The sequence below is a fragment of the Electrophorus electricus genome, chromosome 23 (assembly GCF_041902795.1).
Source record: "Electrophorus electricus isolate QZ-2024a chromosome 23, ASM4190279v1, whole genome shotgun sequence".
Lineage (NCBI taxonomy): Eukaryota > Metazoa > Chordata > Actinopteri > Gymnotiformes > Gymnotidae > Electrophorus > Electrophorus electricus.
In genome coordinates this window covers 11,903,956-11,922,500 of record NC_137519.1, presented here as the reverse complement: position 1 = coordinate 11,922,500, position 18,545 = coordinate 11,903,956, and the positions used below count along the sequence as shown (strand labels likewise).

At 37.9% G+C, this 18,545-nt stretch overlaps 2 protein-coding genes across 2 annotated transcripts in view; both read left to right on the top strand.

The window, feature by feature from the left end:
• LOC113576701 (low choriolytic enzyme-like) overlaps window positions 1-1,315 on the top strand; it is a 4,579-nt gene extending 3,264 nt beyond the window's left edge. Inside the window, exons 7-9 of the mRNA XM_081706280.1 lie at window positions 1-60; window positions 839-963; window positions 1,162-1,315. The exon at window positions 1-60 is cut by the window's left edge and continues 22 nt beyond it. Of these exons, the coding sequence (XP_081562406.1) occupies window positions 1-60; window positions 839-963; window positions 1,162-1,163 (187 nt within the window). The 3' untranslated portion in view covers window positions 1,164-1,315. The remainder of the gene's footprint in view (window positions 61-838; window positions 964-1,161) is intronic.
• An 8,578-nt stretch (window positions 1,316-9,893) lies between these two features.
• The window catches only part of mybpc3 (myosin binding protein C3), a 33,957-nt gene continuing 25,305 nt past the window's right edge, over window positions 9,894-18,545 (top strand). Inside the window, exons 1-6 of the mRNA XM_081706513.1 lie at window positions 9,894-10,021; window positions 15,263-15,532; window positions 16,820-17,029; window positions 17,327-17,404; window positions 17,801-17,949; window positions 18,243-18,360. Coding sequence (XP_081562639.1) covers window positions 9,997-10,021; window positions 15,263-15,532; window positions 16,820-17,029; window positions 17,327-17,404; window positions 17,801-17,949; window positions 18,243-18,360 — 850 coding nt within the window. The 5' untranslated portion in view covers window positions 9,894-9,996. The remainder of the gene's footprint in view (window positions 10,022-15,262; window positions 15,533-16,819; window positions 17,030-17,326; window positions 17,405-17,800; window positions 17,950-18,242; window positions 18,361-18,545) is intronic.

The following is an 18,545-nucleotide window of genomic DNA, read 5'->3' as shown; positions in this document are numbered from 1 at the left end:
GATTGCTACTTTGAACCAGGGTACTCCCTATGACTACGAGTCTGTCATGCAGTACCACAGGTCAGGCATTCACCAAACAGCTGAAACTGTTTGTATGCTCCATGATCCATTGTACCATATGAGTTTATTTGAACAGTAGCTTACAGCTCACATGTTGGAAGTACCTACAGTATAAGACTTCAAATGACACAGCTCTTTCAACAGGGCTTAAGAGTTAACTAATAAATACTGCATTATGTTGTCTATATTTAATCAGTTTAATTACTTTAATTGATAGTAATATCCTTCTCACAGCTGTGATCAAAAGGTATCACAGGTTGTTCAGCTGATTTTTTAAATATAGAAAACATTTTTGGCATACTGGTGAGGGACAGAGTGTACAAATTAAACATTTGAAAGAGTATAAGCTATTTCTTGTACATCCAACATAGTGGTTTAATAATATCTAAAATCTAATATGAGGAAACACAGCGCAGTGTATTATAAAGTGGAGATGTAATATATACATGTATGTTTGACTCAAGTTCCCATTAGAATTCTTGATTTACATTGCTTCCCCATACCTCACAAGACAACATTTAACTTGATTATTGATTGATTATTCTAATAAATAATAAACATTCCTTACTCAATATTCAAGGCAAAGTTCTACAGTGGTAACATAGTGGTATCACAATTAAATAAGGTTAGAATTAATAAAATGTGTCATGTTCTTCTGGAATCATACATGTTTTATCTGAAAAAAAGTACTAAAATTAATCACATGTATGTTTATGCAATGAAGACTAAGGAGTAAAAAATGCTTTGTATGTACTGATTTTGTGTTTTGTTATTTCAGAACTGCTTTCTCTAAGAATGGTCTGCCTACCATGGTCCCCATCCCCAACAGCAATGTAGCCTTTGGCCAGGCAAGGCAGATGAGTCAAAATGACATCACCAGAATCAACAGACTCTACAAGTGCTGTGAGTACCATATTAGCTCCATCTTACTTCTACAGTGTTAAAGGTTCATGCTCACAGTGCAGTAACTTGCAGTGTGTTTTTTCATATTTTGTCTTATGCTGAGCACTCTCTGTAAAGACAGGGAGAAATTTAAGTTATACAGTTGTGTGAACTTTTAATGAAAGGTTTTGATTATTGGTCTATTAATTTATCTTTCAGGAACTGAAAAAACACATCAATCCATTCATTAGACAACCAGGAGATGATTAGTCAAAAACTTTCACAACGCATACGAGTGTCCTACTGAGAGGGCTCTCTGCCGCATTCATGTTTTATTGACTATATATATATATATATATATATATATATATATATATATATATATATATAAACTTCAAAATAAATGTGCACAATCTTAAGCACTTGGTAATGTTCAATGTCATATGTTCATACATGTTGGTAGTGTACAGAGAGAGAACAGACAGAGATTGTATTTGAGACTATGACTTTAGAACAACTGGAATTTTGGAAATGTTATCGCTGGAGCAGCCAAGTTGAATGTTTTTGAAATTGCACCATTTTCAAATCATTTAGTTAATTTGTAATGTTAGCACGGTATTTATGGCTGGAGAGAGTTTAGCATTCCAAGGTTATTGATAACAGGTAGATTGTATAGATGTTTTACTCTACATCTCCGACTTTCCCATGCTCACATGAGAGCATTTACATCTGGCAGGAGTTTTGTGATACTGTGAGATAATATTAATGCCAAAACTACCCACTCAAGTAATTATTTAATAAAAGAAAAAAATTTAAAAACAAAATAAATGGAAAAAGAAGGGAACAAGAAACCCAAAAAGGCAAAAACCCACTGAATGAAACCTCATTCCACATTACCTTAGAAAGCAGTTTCCTGTCAGTAATCCAACATGTCTAACAGGAGTTTGTGGAACCACGTGCAGTGTTATAACTGAAAGTAGTAGAGCAGCAACGAAATCCAGAACACAAGTCTGAAACAGTAATCCAGGGTCAGATCAGAACAAAGACAGGCAGGCAGACAAGGATCCAGAGGAGAAATCCAGAACAGCGAGCACAAGGCAAAGACAAGGTGATAAACAGGCAGACAGTAATTAAAAAAGGAAACACTCAGAAAAAGTAGGTGCAAGATTTTGCAATGAACTGAATGGGGAGACAGACGAACATACACAGGGCACAAAATGAGCAACAAGGAACAGCTGAGATGAGAGAGGATGACACACCAGTGAAGAAGTCAAAACTCAGGTGAGGATGACCTCTGGTGGCCAGAGGTGGCATTGCCCTGAGCAGATGTGACAAATGTTGCCTTAATATTGCCCATCCTGCAGTTAAAAGAGACTGAATTTATATTATGTAATCTAGCCACAGACAAATATAATAAGTACATATCTAAGTATTGTTCCTTCCATTTTTGATAAAGGATTGTATGAGATGATATTCACCAATATGTGATGTTAATAAATATGATTCCAACAAAATTGTTGCTTTTTGTTGGAATAAGTGTGGGCCAGAGGTGTCATTATATAACAGCAATATTAGTGAAGATGTTCTGTTGCCTTTTCAGAGACCAGAAGTCCTAAAGCAATCCCAAACCATATGAATGAATGTACTAGCGCTCCAGAATTTATTTTCAATCATTTTTATGGAGTGAAATATCCTGTGAGTGATTTATAAATGAACTGCAATATTACATTTCATGATGGATACTGCAATATTGAATTACTGTGTAGAATATAACATACCAGCCTCTACAGAGCTCTCTTCATAGAAATACTGGCTTGCAAAAACATTCAAGACATTTTAAAGTCAGATTTTAGCAGTAGCTGATCATTTCAACTGCACTGAACTTGATCCATGAAGGCGAAAAGCTTAAGCAAAATTCCAGTGTAGAACATCAGACAGTGTGGTACAGTAAACCTTTTTACTTAAGGCATGAGTTTTTTTATGTTGTCCATCTGTAGTCATCTACAAATGTGTTTATTATACACACACCCACACCCACGATGCTACTGATTGGTCAGTTGCTGGAGTCTTCAGTTAACAACAAACTTTAATAACTGTAATTACACAATGTAATAACAATGTAATAAGCAACTACAATAACCCTAAGAACAAACTCTAATAGCAAACTGTAATAACAAACTGTAAAAACATTATGTAAGAACAATGTAATAAACTAATAACACAATGTAATAACAATAAGGCATCAACATGCCGTAATAACAATGAAATAATAATGCAATAGCACAAGGTATACAGCAGCTGATTTCAGGAGTAAAGGAGTCGTAAAGGTACAAGTGCCTTAAACTAAGTATAATTACATACCAAACAGGATCTTTCTTCTCTTAATGCTCAAATTTTGGATGTATCCACAGTAAAAGGCTAAAAAAAAACTAAGCTCTTGCAACAGGGCTTTAGAGCAGAACATCCCTAAGTAGACCTCACTCATAAATACTGCATTACATTATGTTGTCTGTATTTAATATGTTTAATTACTTTACCTAAGTAGAGTTACACACCTAACTAGAGTTGAACCCAACTGTGAGAGGGCAGGGCAAACCAGGTGAGCCACCTACTAATATTAGAACCCAAGTGCAGAGCAGCTGCAGAACTCCCAAAAACAAAGAAAATACACATGGGGAGGAGCCCTGGGTCACTTGGGTGGGAATGTCCTGTAAGGAGAAAACCAGAAGATCCCCACCAGGATTAGAACCACTACCCTCAAGATTATCAATCCAGTGCCCTACCAGCATGCCAGATGGAAGAGTAGCAAAGGTACAAAACTGACAAAAATTGGCTTTCCCAACAAAGGAGGGACAGGTTGAAAAGATCATTCTAGAGTTGGGGACACCGTGGTGGGGGCTCAGGGCAATTTAAGAGGGGAAAAGCACTCAAGGCTTTAAAGAAGAAAGCAGGGCAAGATAATAAAGAAACCCAAGCATCAGCTCTTCAGGTCTGTACCCCAAATACCAGCCTAGTCTTTCACAAACACACTGAAGAATAACTGAGCACAGAAAAACCTGTGAGTTGTTCTTAAGCAAACAGGAGTGTATATATTCCTGTGGATATGCCTCATGTCACCCTCTAGTGGCAGCCTAGTAGATAAATAAACTTTGAGTTGTCTTGAAAAAGCCCGCTAAACATTCTTGACAGTTTTCTGAAAACATGAGGTTTATGCTTTTTCTGTCTAAAAGAATGTACATTTAGTTAAATGGTACAAAAAATGTCAGCAAAAAACAGAAATTAGCTTTTTACATTTGGCACCCCCACTGGAAGTACACTGTGTGCACAATTATTAGACGAGAGTATTTTGACCATATCATCATTTTTATGCATATTTTCCAACTCCAAGCTGTATAAACTTGAATACTTATTGGATTTAAGCATATCAAGTGAAGTGTATTTGTGTAATGAGAGAGGGTGCGGCCTATGGAGATTAACACCCTATATCAAGGTATGCATAATTATTAGGCGGCACTCTTAAAATTACTAAGATATTAGTTGGTAATTAGGGTGTGATCACAGAACCATCGAACATTTTGTTGCAAATAGTCAACAGAAGCCAATTACCTGCCAAAGATTTGAGAAAAATTTAACGTGATGCGACCAGGAACCCATTATCCTTCAGTATTGTCATATTCCAGAACTGCAAACTACCTGGAGTGCCCTGAAGTACAAGGTGTTCAGTACTCGTAGACATGGCCAAGGTAAGGAAGGCTGAAACCCGACCAACACTGAACAAGACACATAAGGTGAAACGTCAAAGACTGGGCCTTGAAATATCTGAAGATGTATTTTTCAAAGGTTTTATGGACTGATGAGATGAGAGTGACTCTTGCCGGACCAGATGGACGGGCCCGTGGCTGGATGAGTAACGGGTACAGAGATCCACTTCGACTCAGATACCAGCAAGGTGGTGGTGGGGTACTGCTATGTGCTAGTGTTATTAAACATGAGCTAACTGGACATTTTCGAGGTGAAGATGGGCTCAAAATCAACTCCCAAACCTACTGCCAGTTTTTAAAAGACACTTTCTTCAAGCAGTTGTACAAGGAAAATGTCTGCATCTTTCAAGAAGACCATTGGTGAATCACATGTATGGAAGTACTCCACTGCTTGGCTAGGCAGTAAAGGCCTTGGAGCTGAAAGAATAATGACATGGCTCCCTTCCTCACCTGACCTAAATCTATTGAGAACTTGTGGGCCCTTCTTATATGGGAGATTTACGGTGAAGAACAGTGTAGCTCTCTGAGCGGCGTCTGGGAGGCTGCGGTTGCTGCTGCACAAAAAGTTGATTGTTAACAGAATAAGAAATGGACACTCCATGAATGGAAGGCTTATGACTGTTATTGAAAAGAAGCGGGGCTATATTGGTCACTTTTTTTTTTAATGTCAGGAATGTTTATTTGTAAATTTTGAGTTGCTTATTATTCTCACTTTAACAGATGAAAAAAAGCAAGTGAGGTGGGATTTTTTTTTTCATTTTTCAGTTTTTCATTTAGTTGCGTAAACATTCTGCACACTTATAGTTATAATAAACCCCATCAAAACCCAATAATTATTCATGCATAGATATTCTCCTTTAGAATAAAATGAATCCTCAAAAATACAACTTGCCTAATAATTGTGCACACAGTGTAGGTCTGTCCTCACCATCAGATATTTTTGCAAAGTTTGAAAGGCATTAGAGCTGTTTAGGCTAATAGTTTATTGAATTATGGTTTTACCTTATATGCAGAAGAAACTATAGTAGTGTGAGATTATTGTTTACAGGTATTTGAATCCTGAGAGGGGCATCAGAGTGGGTACATGATAAAACATGTGTATATTACAGTTTCTTGAATTGGCTGTGTAGATTTTGTGAAGATTTAATAATAAATATTACTACATAGGCTACTTCAATTTTAAAAGATCACTTAGGTTGTGGAGTCTTAGTTTGTGGAGTCTTAGGGGTATTTGTGGTGGGGGGTGGTTGTAGAGTCTGAAACAAAAGAAAAACAAAAGATGTCTAGAGATTTTTTAATGTGTTGATTTTATTTTATGGTTTAATGACATCTGGTTGTTGATTCTTCATTGTAGTTGGAGGCATATGTTGCTCACGACAAAGGTGCAACACAAAGGTGCAACACAGCCAAAAAACTGAGCATAAAATGCATTAAGTATAAAACCATGACAAAGCATGGTTGTTAGACTAGCGCATAAGGAGTTTATTTGGCTGTGGGGGATATTTGTGGTAGGGAGGCATTTGACAGTTGAGGGTCATTTAGCTGTTAATAGGTGTTTATGTTTGGAAGCTATTTGAGGGTGAAGGTATTTTTGTTGGGAAGAACATGTGTTGAGGGGGTGTTTGGTTAAGGGGCATTTGATTGTCAGGGGTTGTGGTTGGGGAACAAATAGATGTGGGAGTTGAGGGGCAGGTTGGCAGTCAGGGGTATTCCAGTCATCCCAGTTTGGCTGAGGGGTATTTATGTGTGAGAGAATGTGGTTGAGGGGTTTTTAGTCATGGAGTACTGTTTGTGATGAAGGTGCATTTTGGGTCTAGGAAGGTATTAGTCAATTAGGAGTATTTAGGTTGTTGGGTGGATTTGTGCTTATGGGGCATTTGTGTGGGCTGAAATAGAACCTTTCTTCATGGTGATATTTTTAAAATGGAAAAGGATAGTGTTTTACATATTTTAAGGAACATGAGGCATTAGAACTGCTAAAACCACAAGCTATTTGTAATCAAATTGACTGAAATATTATAGTTAACACAACTAAAAAAAATAAATGAATACAACCACAAGTATAATTGCATTATAGTTTATTTATTACACTTTTTCTCAATGCATTCTCATGCTCAATTAAGTTGATGTATAATTTTAAATAAATCTAAAGATATATGTTGTTAGAGTTCTATGTCATAGTACAGTGGTAGTGGTAATATTATTCAGATCAACATAATCTCTTTCTTTGACATAATTTCTACATTTTGTCAACTTAATATATGAGTTTTAATACACTTAAAATTTTACGCAAACCAGGTTACTTACATTATTAAGTTAAATCAACAAATAATGTTTTACACTGTAGTTTTGTATCTTGTGGACATAATGCTCTGAGAGGTACATTATTGTATTAAATGTTGACATTAACAAACCATTAAAGGGTCACTTGTTTTGATTGGTAGCAATGATCCTTCCATGCTGTGAATTCCAGAAAACTGAAAGTTTGAAAACATTTATTGCGGAACATACAGAATGGGTTCAAATTGGTGGACACACTTTCATTGTAATTGGCAATATTTACTCTATATATTTTGCAATCATTGTTTTGATATTTACCACAGTGAAATTATATTTGCATTTATGTCATTTAACAGATACTCTTAATAGGCATGTTACTTTCAAAAGTGCTTAGCTAGTACAAACAGGTTGGAGTCCAAAAATATCCTTAAACTTAAATACTGCCAGAAACAAGACCCAGTGCTGGTACTAAGATTGATAGATGCAAGATAATATAATACATTATAAAATGAAAGACAATTCAAGTGCAATTACTACACAATGCAGCATTTGCCCCTGACTGCTCCTGGGCATTATAAAATTTACAGCAAATGGCATTATTATTGTGATATACTATGATTTTTGTATACTTTGGTTGATTGGTAGCTTAGCTGATGCATATAGATGACCAGTGAACCAAAAATCTGTGAAGCTGGAACCTTATCTTAAAACAAATTAAATACAATAATTCTCAGTGAACAAGTTCTCACAAAATTAGTAGATTTTGATGAGATATTTATAACAGTTGTACAAAAGAAGACTTAAAAAGGACATAATTTCATTGTTGCTCAGAAAAAAATCAGTTCTAAGAAAATGAATAACTTAAATTTGAATACATTCTTGACTTTTTTTTTTTGAGTTTTTTGTTTTTGCGCACTGATTTAATGAACTAAGATGTCACTCCTGGTCATATATTGTAATATCTGAAATAACAAGCCAGCAAATATGTGTGAACTAGCTGTAAAAAGTTTTTTAATATAAAATTAATTGTATGATCTACATAGAAAAAGTATTATCCAATCACAAAGACCAATGGTAACATAATTACATAATGGTTGCTATGAAGAAAGAAAAAAAGAAAGGTCCACAGGAAGATCCAATTGGAGCTGAAGGACGGATCCCCTACGACATGGGTGCAGCGGGTTCAAAGAAAAGGGTTCACATGGTTAAAAGAATGCAGCCCACATAAATACCCAAAATATACAGACAATGACTCCCAGAGCAAAAAAAAGATAAATATTTGATATGCCATTTGGGGGAGTCCAGATGAAGGCTGCAATCCTTTGGCACATTTAAAAAAATATAGCCATGTGTTAACAAAAGCTTCTCACACTTCTCCAAAGATGACATGTCCAGGATTGTTTTTTTTTTTGTTTTTTTTGCTCTTATTCTCATGCTTGTTCACACAGTAGGTGAAATGAGGCTGCGCACAAATTGGGTCTTCCTGCTACTCCAGACACGCCTCAGACCCCTGACCCATGGGTACAAGAGCGCAACTATTCCTAGCTCAGGCATGTTAGAAACCACAGCATGTGACCTTGCAAACTTTCCAGCACGCTGTTGTCATTTCAAATGACAAAGGTCAAAGGGGAGACCCATGGTACGACTCCTGCTGGTGCTACTGGAGTCAGGTAAAGAGCAGCCTGCCTGTGGCAGTATATAAACATTACATTAGATGAATGGCATTCGTAGGGGCCGTCTGGGAGCATGTGAAGCTCTTCTGGGTTGTCTCTTCTGGGCTAAAGCTGGCAGGCTGCTGCTGCTGCCAGCCTCTCCTGACTGCCTCTTCCCACAGTGACCAGGCGCTGACAGAAAGGTCACAGGGTCACAGGAAGGCAGAAAATGGCGGTGCCAATGATCTTAGAAGAGATGATTGAGCGCACTGATTTGTCAGTAAACCCAGAGATGCGTTTCAGTGGTGGGAGAGTGGTGCTGAACTGTTCGAAAGCTCGGCACTTCCATCCTAATTTCATGACCGTTTATTCTATAATAAGGAGTTAATATCAAAAGCCTGAATGGTTATTTAACTCAGAATAGTACAAAAACAAATGGAAAATGGATCGATGTACTCTATAGACTTTATTAGACAAAAGCATAATGTTAGCAGCCGTATACCATTAATGGGTTGTCTTCTTTGTCTCATTTGGTTTATGTCAGGAGAGGATGATCAGGTCATGGTAACAGAGTTTGAGTGGACGATGACGTAGGCGGCTAAGGTGCGTCCTGAACTTATTTTGGTTTTTGACCCAAGAATACAAAAATAAAGCCTACAAGGCAGAAGACATGAAGTTTATCCCTATACACACTACAAATACATTTTCATTATGGCTGCCAGCATTTATTTACATCTCAAACCTTTGTATTTATTTCTCTTGAGTAAGTCAATGATAAATTGGAGATCATGTAAAACCATTTACAAAAAGATTCTTGATTCTTTGCATATTTTATGAACATGTTTCTGTTAAAACTCAGGTATAAATCTAACATTTGTAAAAACAACACATAATGTGATTGTTGTGTTATCAAGAGTAGGTCTTTACTTCCTTCCATGTGATAAGGTATGGCAGATCATGCATCTGGAAGGTGTGAGAGACTTTGTTAGAGAGACTAAATTTAACCCAAGATGCCTTCTCCTGTCATTCCCTATGCTATCCTCCCCTCCCTCTCTTAACCATTCACCTCCAGCCTCTCTCCTCCTGTCAGCTTGAGGAGGTGCCAAAAATGTTGTCTGGGTTTTGGAAGTGGGTGGGTGGGTGGGTAGGTGGGTGGGCGGTTGGGGGTGTTTGGAAGTTTAGGGGTATGAGTTTATTATCTCCTAGTTCAAGAGACAGGGAAGGGGCTGTCTCTAGACTGTATGACATGGGGGGGGGGGGGGGCTGTTGTAGGGGGGTCTAATAAAAGACAAGGGTAGTGGACATTCACAAAAGCCTTTTGGTCCTAACCCATAAGCCACACATTCAGCCAGGTAACCAGGATGCCAGAACCAACTAAGAAAACAGGTAATGGCTTTTATGTAGTTTCTAGCTAATGGTAGAAAGGCGTATAGAAAGTTGAAGATTATATTAGATTTAGCTTTAGGTGGTGTTTTTAATACAGTGTTTTAAGAAAAAATGGTTATAACTGAAAAAAGCTTCACACAATGATATTGTTATCCATTGTGTCTATTGGACAAGCATATTTGTATTTGCTATACTGTGTAAATTATCTATGTTTTGAATGTGTTTTTTTTAATGGGGCTACACTGTAAACAGAGAGATTGACCTCCCATGATGTCTTATGGGATAAAAAAAAGTTCTCCAATACATTGGTCATTCATTTTACAATCTGTTACTAATTCTTTATGCTCAGCACTATAAGACCTGTTAGTTATCACATGGGTGGTCAGAGGGGAATATTCATAGTAGAAATTATTATTACAGTTAACCATCAGCATCATATTACTATATGCTTTTATGCTAAACCGATTCATTGTAGCACTAAAAAATTTACATTATACTATGTATATTTTCTGTATGTAATCACTCAATAGGGTAATACTAACAAGATATAACACATATCAATATATCATTAACCTTATATATAGATGATTTAATTATTTGCAGACATTACTATAGAAACTATACAAGTATGCTGACTTACACATGGCAGACTAAGCAATATAATCGCCTATTGTTTAATTGATGTCTGCATAGTTCTAAGATCTACACTTTAGGCCAGTTGATGAGTGACCATGACTTTCAGCTCTGTGCCTCATGTTTCAGATAGTGCTGTGCAACACTATGCAGTTGGCAAAGCCCTGCTCAGTCAATCTCTTGGCACGTTGTACACATGCGGTTCTCAATACAGACAGAACAGCAAATTCCAGGAAAGGAGCTAATAAAAACAGCCTAATTGGAGCAGCCTCGCCTAAGTTAGTCTACAGTTTACTCCTCGGATGGGATCCAAGATCCGAATCCAGGAAGCATACAGCTCGTTCCAGCTAATTCCAGGTAGACTGGAACGGATGCTCATGCACATGCAGCCCAAACAGGAAAGTAACCATGACAGTCAGCAGTTGTTATAACAATGTGTGAGTAAAAAAGTGGACTTACTGATCCCCTGTGAGTATGAGTGATTAAACTGCAGGTGACAGTAGTAAGCTAGAAAAGCAAAGACACTGCTATTAAGCTCTAGAGGTCATACTGCAGAAAAAGAACCAAATGACTAAAAATATAAGAAAATTGAAATATGTTTTATTTTAAACATTGTATAAATATGTAAATTCATTACGGTTTAAATTAAGAACAAATAACACAATTCATCATTTTCTCTTAACTGATAAGGTTACAGAAATTGATTGTGCTTAGGCTAAATAATAACTTCTTAAGATTTTACAGGCCCTTAGATGCAACATGCGGTTTGCAAGTGGCAGCAAGTTTAAAATGGAATACAGGAATGTGCCCCAGTACTGCACTGAGTCTGCCTCTAGCTACTGTTATGTACATTACATAGGTAAGAAGATTGCTGGTCCTGCCACTAAAGGGTGACGTCCTAAGCATACGATAGATGTGACTGACACCAGCTCTTGACCAGAACATGCCCCAGAGAATGCCTGTGTACCAGAGAACATGCTCAAAATATCCTTCCCTAATGTACTTGTACTGTCGAGTTATGATGTAGTTAATACTTTCTAATGGAGTGTATGGTGAGCGTAGATTAAGTTGTATATACTCTCGGCACTCGGTTTATTTAACTAGGTTTAGGTGTATCTAATAAATAGAACTGACTATGGCCTGTCTGTTACCATGCACAGGTGGTATTAACCCTTCTTCAACTCACTGGTGGTCAGTTTCTGAGTGCAGGGCCACTGATGGCTGGATATTTTTGGCAACTCCAAACCACACATCGACACATGTACTTCATCAACTGATCCACTCACACCCACATAACACCTAGTACCACGCCACTACATGCCAGGGACATTGTGTTGAGAATGGTCCTCTATTCAAATAATATCTGATCAGCAATCATTCTTATGGTCAAAATCTAATGATAAAATCAACTTAATTCCATTTGTCTAATTTGTGACCTTTGGGTTATGTGTGCTAAGCTCCACAGTATTTGAACCATGTTAAGGTGTCACTTTTATTGATCTAACTAAGTGATTTGCATGTATTAGGATGATTCTGTAATCTATCAACAATTTATTTGCCCCTCTCTCTCTATCTCTACACTTTGTAAAGTCGTTTTTTTTTTTTTTACTTTTATACCTGAACAGGTTTGTTCCTGCCCCATATTTTGTCACACACACATACATGCAAGCACACACAAAAACACAATACTCTTTCTTGATCAGCTCTAATAAGATTGGACCAGTTGCAATAGAACCAATACTATTTGCTCCATTGTATGGAGGTCAGTTTTGACATCACATCTGATTGTCACAAGCGTACACATGAAAGAGGATATGTCCCAGGGCACAGATGTGTCACGAATCTATCAGCACCAACTTCAAAGCCTCTTCAGCCCAAGCTATCACCATTTCGAGGATGAAATAGGTGCCCTGCCTGTCTCTCCACACTTTGGACTCAGATGTCCGATAAGTTTCCCTTGTGTCGTCCATTCTCTGACTCACATGACCTCTCGTCACATACGGTAGAGAGTGTAAGTCCTTCGTTGCTTGTGCATGGATTACTCAAAATACTCAAGCGACCTAAAAGTATTCTTTTTTTCATAAAGCCTATAGATGGCTTACACCTTTGTTATGCTCTGATAAACACAGCGTCCATGCTCACACTATTATTGCTTTTGAAAATGGACTTGCTTTGAGTATATGTGGACATGCTATCTGCTGTTTTTTTTTTTGTGTTGTTGTTTGTTTTGTTTTGTTTTTTTATCCTTCTAAGTCTGTTTGTGGCAACAGAACAAATGGAGAATGTGGAGACTGCCACATTTTTGAAATAGCTGAGGAGGGAAAGAAAACAACAGTGCCATTCCTCCAGTTCTTTCTGCAGAGCATAAATAGAGGTCACCTAATCGCTCTCTCGCCTATGTGACTCTTTTCTAAGTTAAAGAAGAGCTATTAACCTTAGGATTACCTTAACCTAACTAGCTAATTAGGATTACTTTAACCTAACTAGCTAATTAGGATTACTTTAACCTAACTAGCTAATGTTTCAAATCAGTGAACATGACAAGTATGCAAAAGCAAAGTATTTAGCCTTATAAAATTTAACCTAATTCATGTGCTGCTAAGTATGAGTTTTAGATTATTTTTATAATTTAACAAGGTTATGCCTAGTAGCCTGTATTTTTTACAGCCATCTTTCAAAATATAAACTGCTTCTAGACTTTACCAGAGTACATTCTACAAACCAAATTAGCTGCTCTTCTGAAAACTGTGCTCTGCATTGGAAAACGTAGCCACTTTTAATACTGCATGAAAAACAGCAACTTAGAGGTGAAGATTGTAGTTTGTTTTGCAACAGTGACTAGTCAAGGTCACTGATGGAAAAAGTGTTGAAAATTTGGCCAGTATTAAAGGAAATTGGAGTGAGAGGTTTCAATCAGTTTAGGTGTGGATTTGATGTTCCATGCCATAAAACAAACAAACAAATGAAACACTGTGTCTATATGCTCTTTATAACATAAATCTGTCTATATACTCTTTCTAACATAAATCTGTTTAAATGCTCTTTATAACATAAATCTGTCTATATACTCTTTCTAACATAAATCTGTTTAAATGCTCTTTATAACATAAATCTGTCTATATACTCTTTATAACATAAATCTGTTTATATGCTCTTTATAACATAAATCTGTCTATATACTCTTTATAACAAATCTGTTTATATCCCTTGTTATAATATAAATTTGTTGCAGTGAAATGCCCAAATCAGATGGAGATTTTGAAGAAAAGAAAAAAGAAATTGAAGGAAAAGAAAATGATTTTATAGCATTACTATATAGGACTCTGTTAGTCCACAGTCAGACAGATGCAAAAGGGAGAAATTCAGCACTGTTGCTATTCTACCTGAGACTCGGCATCCTGCAAAGATCAATGCACATGGATGTTTTGGAATCCTTGAACAGGTAGCAAAAGTCTCTAGAGAATTCTGGTAAATATACACCACATTATATTTGGAGACACTGCATATTAAGTGCTGTAAACTACCAAACATCAAAATCTCATCCCAGCTGTGAAGCGTGATCGGCCGAATATAATGGTGTGCTGCTGGATGGCTTGTAGTCATCAAGATACCAATAAATTCCAACGTGTATAGAGAAATTGTACAGCCAAATGTCATTATATCTGTGATCTAAGATGCAAAAGCGGCTGGTTCATGCAACATGGCAATAACTCAGAAAACAGTGAATCAACAACAGGGCTCCTCAAACAGAAAAAAATACTGTATTTTTGAATGGCGAGTCCTGACTTTGTATGTGGTTATGCAGGACAGAGTTCTGAAATGCTGCTGCAGGATCTGAACCAGCACGACATCCCAAAATTATATAGAAAGTGAAAGAGATTTGTATGAGTTTTGCTGTGCAGGAATGACCAGCAGTTACAGAAAGCATTTGCTTGAAAGTCCCTGTCCCTGTTATTTTTTCCATGTAATTTTTTAAACTTAAAGCTGATAGAGAAGTGGCTTGCTTTGCATTCCAGTAGCCTGGTGACAGAACAGATTCTGGGCTCGCTCTTGAAAATAAGAAACGCCAAATACCAGGTCCAAATACCATCTTACACTGCGTTAGGAGCACTGGGACTAACAACAATACAAGCATTGTTATGTGTGCTGTTTCAATTTGAATGGATGCACTGGACATAAAAGTTGAATGAACCATCTCAAACATCCAAAGTGACAAAATATTGCTTGCGTTTTGGACTCTGTAAGCAATAGACTTAATGGCTCTAAATTAGAATTAGCAGTAAAGAACTCAGCACATTTAAGGTTTGTGATTAAGGTTGCTGCTCAAATGTCCATTTAATCCTCTTGAAACTTTATTTAATCACAGAGGGGCCATTAAGTACTCCCTCTCATTCTGATGTATGCTTTTCTCTGGTCATGGATATGCGTGGTCAAGTTCCAGGCGCCGAGCATGGATTAGTGACCACAACCGTTGGTTTGCTAGTGTTGATCCCTTGTTCAGGGAGCCATTCCTGCTTTGAAAGGCCTGGCACTTGCCCTGGTATGGACAAGTACATGTGATGCAACTTAGGTTTCCACATTTTCCCTCACTATCCTTGTCTTTCTCAGTATCATCCTTCAGCAAGAAACCCAAAAGTCAGACTGCTGAGCTAAGGGCTGTGGTAATCTTTGAAGCAGAGACAGAGAAGGCAGATGCTAAAGTAAGATGGCAACGGGATGCGAAGGACATCACAGTCAGTGACAAATACACAATAATCGCAGAGGGCAACAAGCACTCGCTCACCATAAACAATGCCGGCCCAGAAGATGTGGCAGAATATGCTGTTATTGCTGGGACCTCGAAAGTTAAATTTGAGCTTAAGATCAGAGACGCAGAAGGTGGGTTCATTTTGGGACAGTGCTTCATGCTTGCACTCATTTTTGCATCTGACCATGGCTTCTGTCACATTTGCTGACTTTTGTACCATTGCTGCAATGTTTGATCATTCCACTTCTTGACTTTTAACAATCACAAAGCACCGTGACTGTATCAGTGTGTATTCACTTGCTCCACATAACACCGCTGCTTAGTTTGCATGGAAAATTTACACAGTCTGAACTGGCAGTATATCAGTTTTTTGGGTTTTCATCACGTTATGAATTGGGCCTTTACCAGTGCCAAATTAAACCCTGTGAAGGCCGCTATACAGTCAAAATCTTTGGGTCCCCCTCGCAAGTTTCCTCCTAATACATTTTTAAAAAATCCATTGCCATGGGGCCCCTAAAAGGCACAGGGCCCATAGGGTGGTGCCTACTCTACCTATATGGTAATCTGGTACTGGGCTTTAAACTTGGCACCTGCTCTTCCTAATTTCTGATTAAGATTAAATCCCTTTAAAGCTGATTTCAAAAACCAAAAAGCAATAGGTCAGCACTCAACTTTGGAAGAAGGCTTCCACTGACGTAAACTATGAATACCACTACAGCCACTGATGACCTTGACCTCTAGTTCTGGAGATTACTTTCCTGAGAGGCACTCAACAGCATGAAGAGAGTGTTTGTGGAAAAACTGATAGCCAAAGAGTACAAAACACTGTTGACATATTTGAGGAATAAATACTTGGGCTTTATTTAACGGTCATATCAAACTTAGCAGCTGTGGTATGGTTTACTTACCAGTCCATTTCTGACTGACAGTTTAGTCATTTAGGTGCATAGTGCCTAGAGTGTAATAGCAGAGACAATAGAGTATAGTGTTTAAAGCCTGAAATTCAAAGACAGATTTTTTATGTCTATATGTGTGTGTGCTGGAAGGGACCATGTTTCCATTGGACACAGTAGCCTCTAGTTCTAGTCCCATTTATCCTCCTTGTAAACATTGGCTGAGGATTTCTTAAAAGCCTGAATCAATCATTCAACATATTATTCAGACATATCTTTATAGTGATGTAAATACGTTTTAGTTGCATTAAATTCATGCTTAAGAACAGCAAACTTAAATAAACGTATTGAAGTTATCAGTTCCTTTATTTATTTATTTTTATTCTTTAAACCTGTTTACATTTATAATGCAGGCAGAGAATTCATTCTCTTGTGTCTTAAGCACCAGTGTCGCACTGCACGCAGTGCTTAAGAAAAGCCGACACTAACTGAGCACAGTGTGACATTCCCTCTAACGTTTTACAGCCAAGGCACCAGCCAAGGCACCAGCCAAGGCACCAGCCAAGGCACAGCCTGCTGCTCCGGCTGCTGTAGAGTCCCCGACAGATGCAGCGCCCCCTGTTGGTGCTCCATCAGTCACCCCTCCAGCCACTGAGCATCCTGCTGGGTCTCCAGCAGTACCGGCCAAAGCTTCAGATGCCAACGGCCATGCCCCAGACCCTGGAGCTCATGATGGTATACCAGTTTCCTCTTCTTGAACTAATCAAGCCTCATTACTCTTATTGTGTTATTACTACTATTACATATCTGGATGACTATACTCAAACGGTGCACATTTGTAAATACATTCATGTACATTTGTGCATTTAAGGGGCTATGGCAAAGGTATTAAAACAAATTGATTGAATTAAAACAATTTGACTACACCTTACTCATCTTCACTCAAGCTTCTCAAATGTTACTTGTTTTTATGTGATTTTTGATGCTCTCTATGTCTGGGCTTCCACATGCTCGTTCCTCATATCCTTCCAGAAAGCCATCATTCTGACACTCGGCAGGATCTGACAGGACTTTTCACAGACAAGCCTCAGAGTGGAGAGGTGAATACGGGTGAGTGGTGTTTGGACTCCACAAATACTGTATCGTTCTTTGTACAGTTTTATTGGTAATAATTTACATTACACTATGTAATGGCAACTATATCATTAATTACAATTGAACATAATGGGTAATAGGGCAACAAGGCTATGATACCTTGTACTTCCTCTGTCATTTTTTACACAGTGATACTCGGTCTTCCATTATATGAGCACAAAGTGTCAATGTGTTGTTGCATATTGTTACTTAGTAGGTGTACAGTACTTTGCAATGTGTTATGGCATCTGTTTTATCCCCTGTTCAAAACTGCTAATTTTTTAACACAGCAGACCATTTGGTATTTAAAAGTCTTGACAAACCATGTGGCAGGTCACAGCCTGAATAGCATGAGCTCTTTCTTCCTGGCAGGAGAGAACATCACATTTGTGGCGAAGGTGTGTGCTGAGTCCCTGCTGAAGAAACCCACAGTCCGCTGGTTTAAAGGCAAGTGGATGGACCTGGCCAGCAAGTCAGGAAAGCACCTGCAGCTGAAGGAGCTCTATGACCGCAACTCCAAGGTCTCCACCTGCGTGGCGAAAGACGGCCTACTTACAGGCTAAAATAATGATCGAAAAATGTTAAAAATGTCTGCGTAAAACATGACTAAGATAAAGTATATCTAAAGGCATCTTGAATAAGTTGCAGTAAACGGAAATAAAGGTGCACCTGACAGTAGCTGCATTGTCATTTCAGAGTGAAAATGTTTCATGTTATGATTGTAAAGACATGTTATTGTGATGACAACAAAATTAAATAATGGACTAGCTGCATTTAAGCCCAACCAGTACACGGCCCCACTGTGATTTTGCAGGTCTATACCTTCGAGATGCACATCATTGGTGCCAAGCCTAACTTTGCTGGAGCGTACCGGTGCGAGGTAACATCCAGAGACAAGTTTGACAGCTGCAATTTTGATCTGATTGTACACGGTGAGTGCAGCTATGGCATCATTATATCACTCAAAAAATCGTATGAAACTAAATCATATTAAACTAAGAATCATATCTATTAAACCAAGTGATAATCAACAGAGAGTAAATACTAAATGAAAGGCAACTGAGGCTTCATAGAAGGGAGCAACACATCACTGAATTCTTTCTAAGTGCATTGGTTA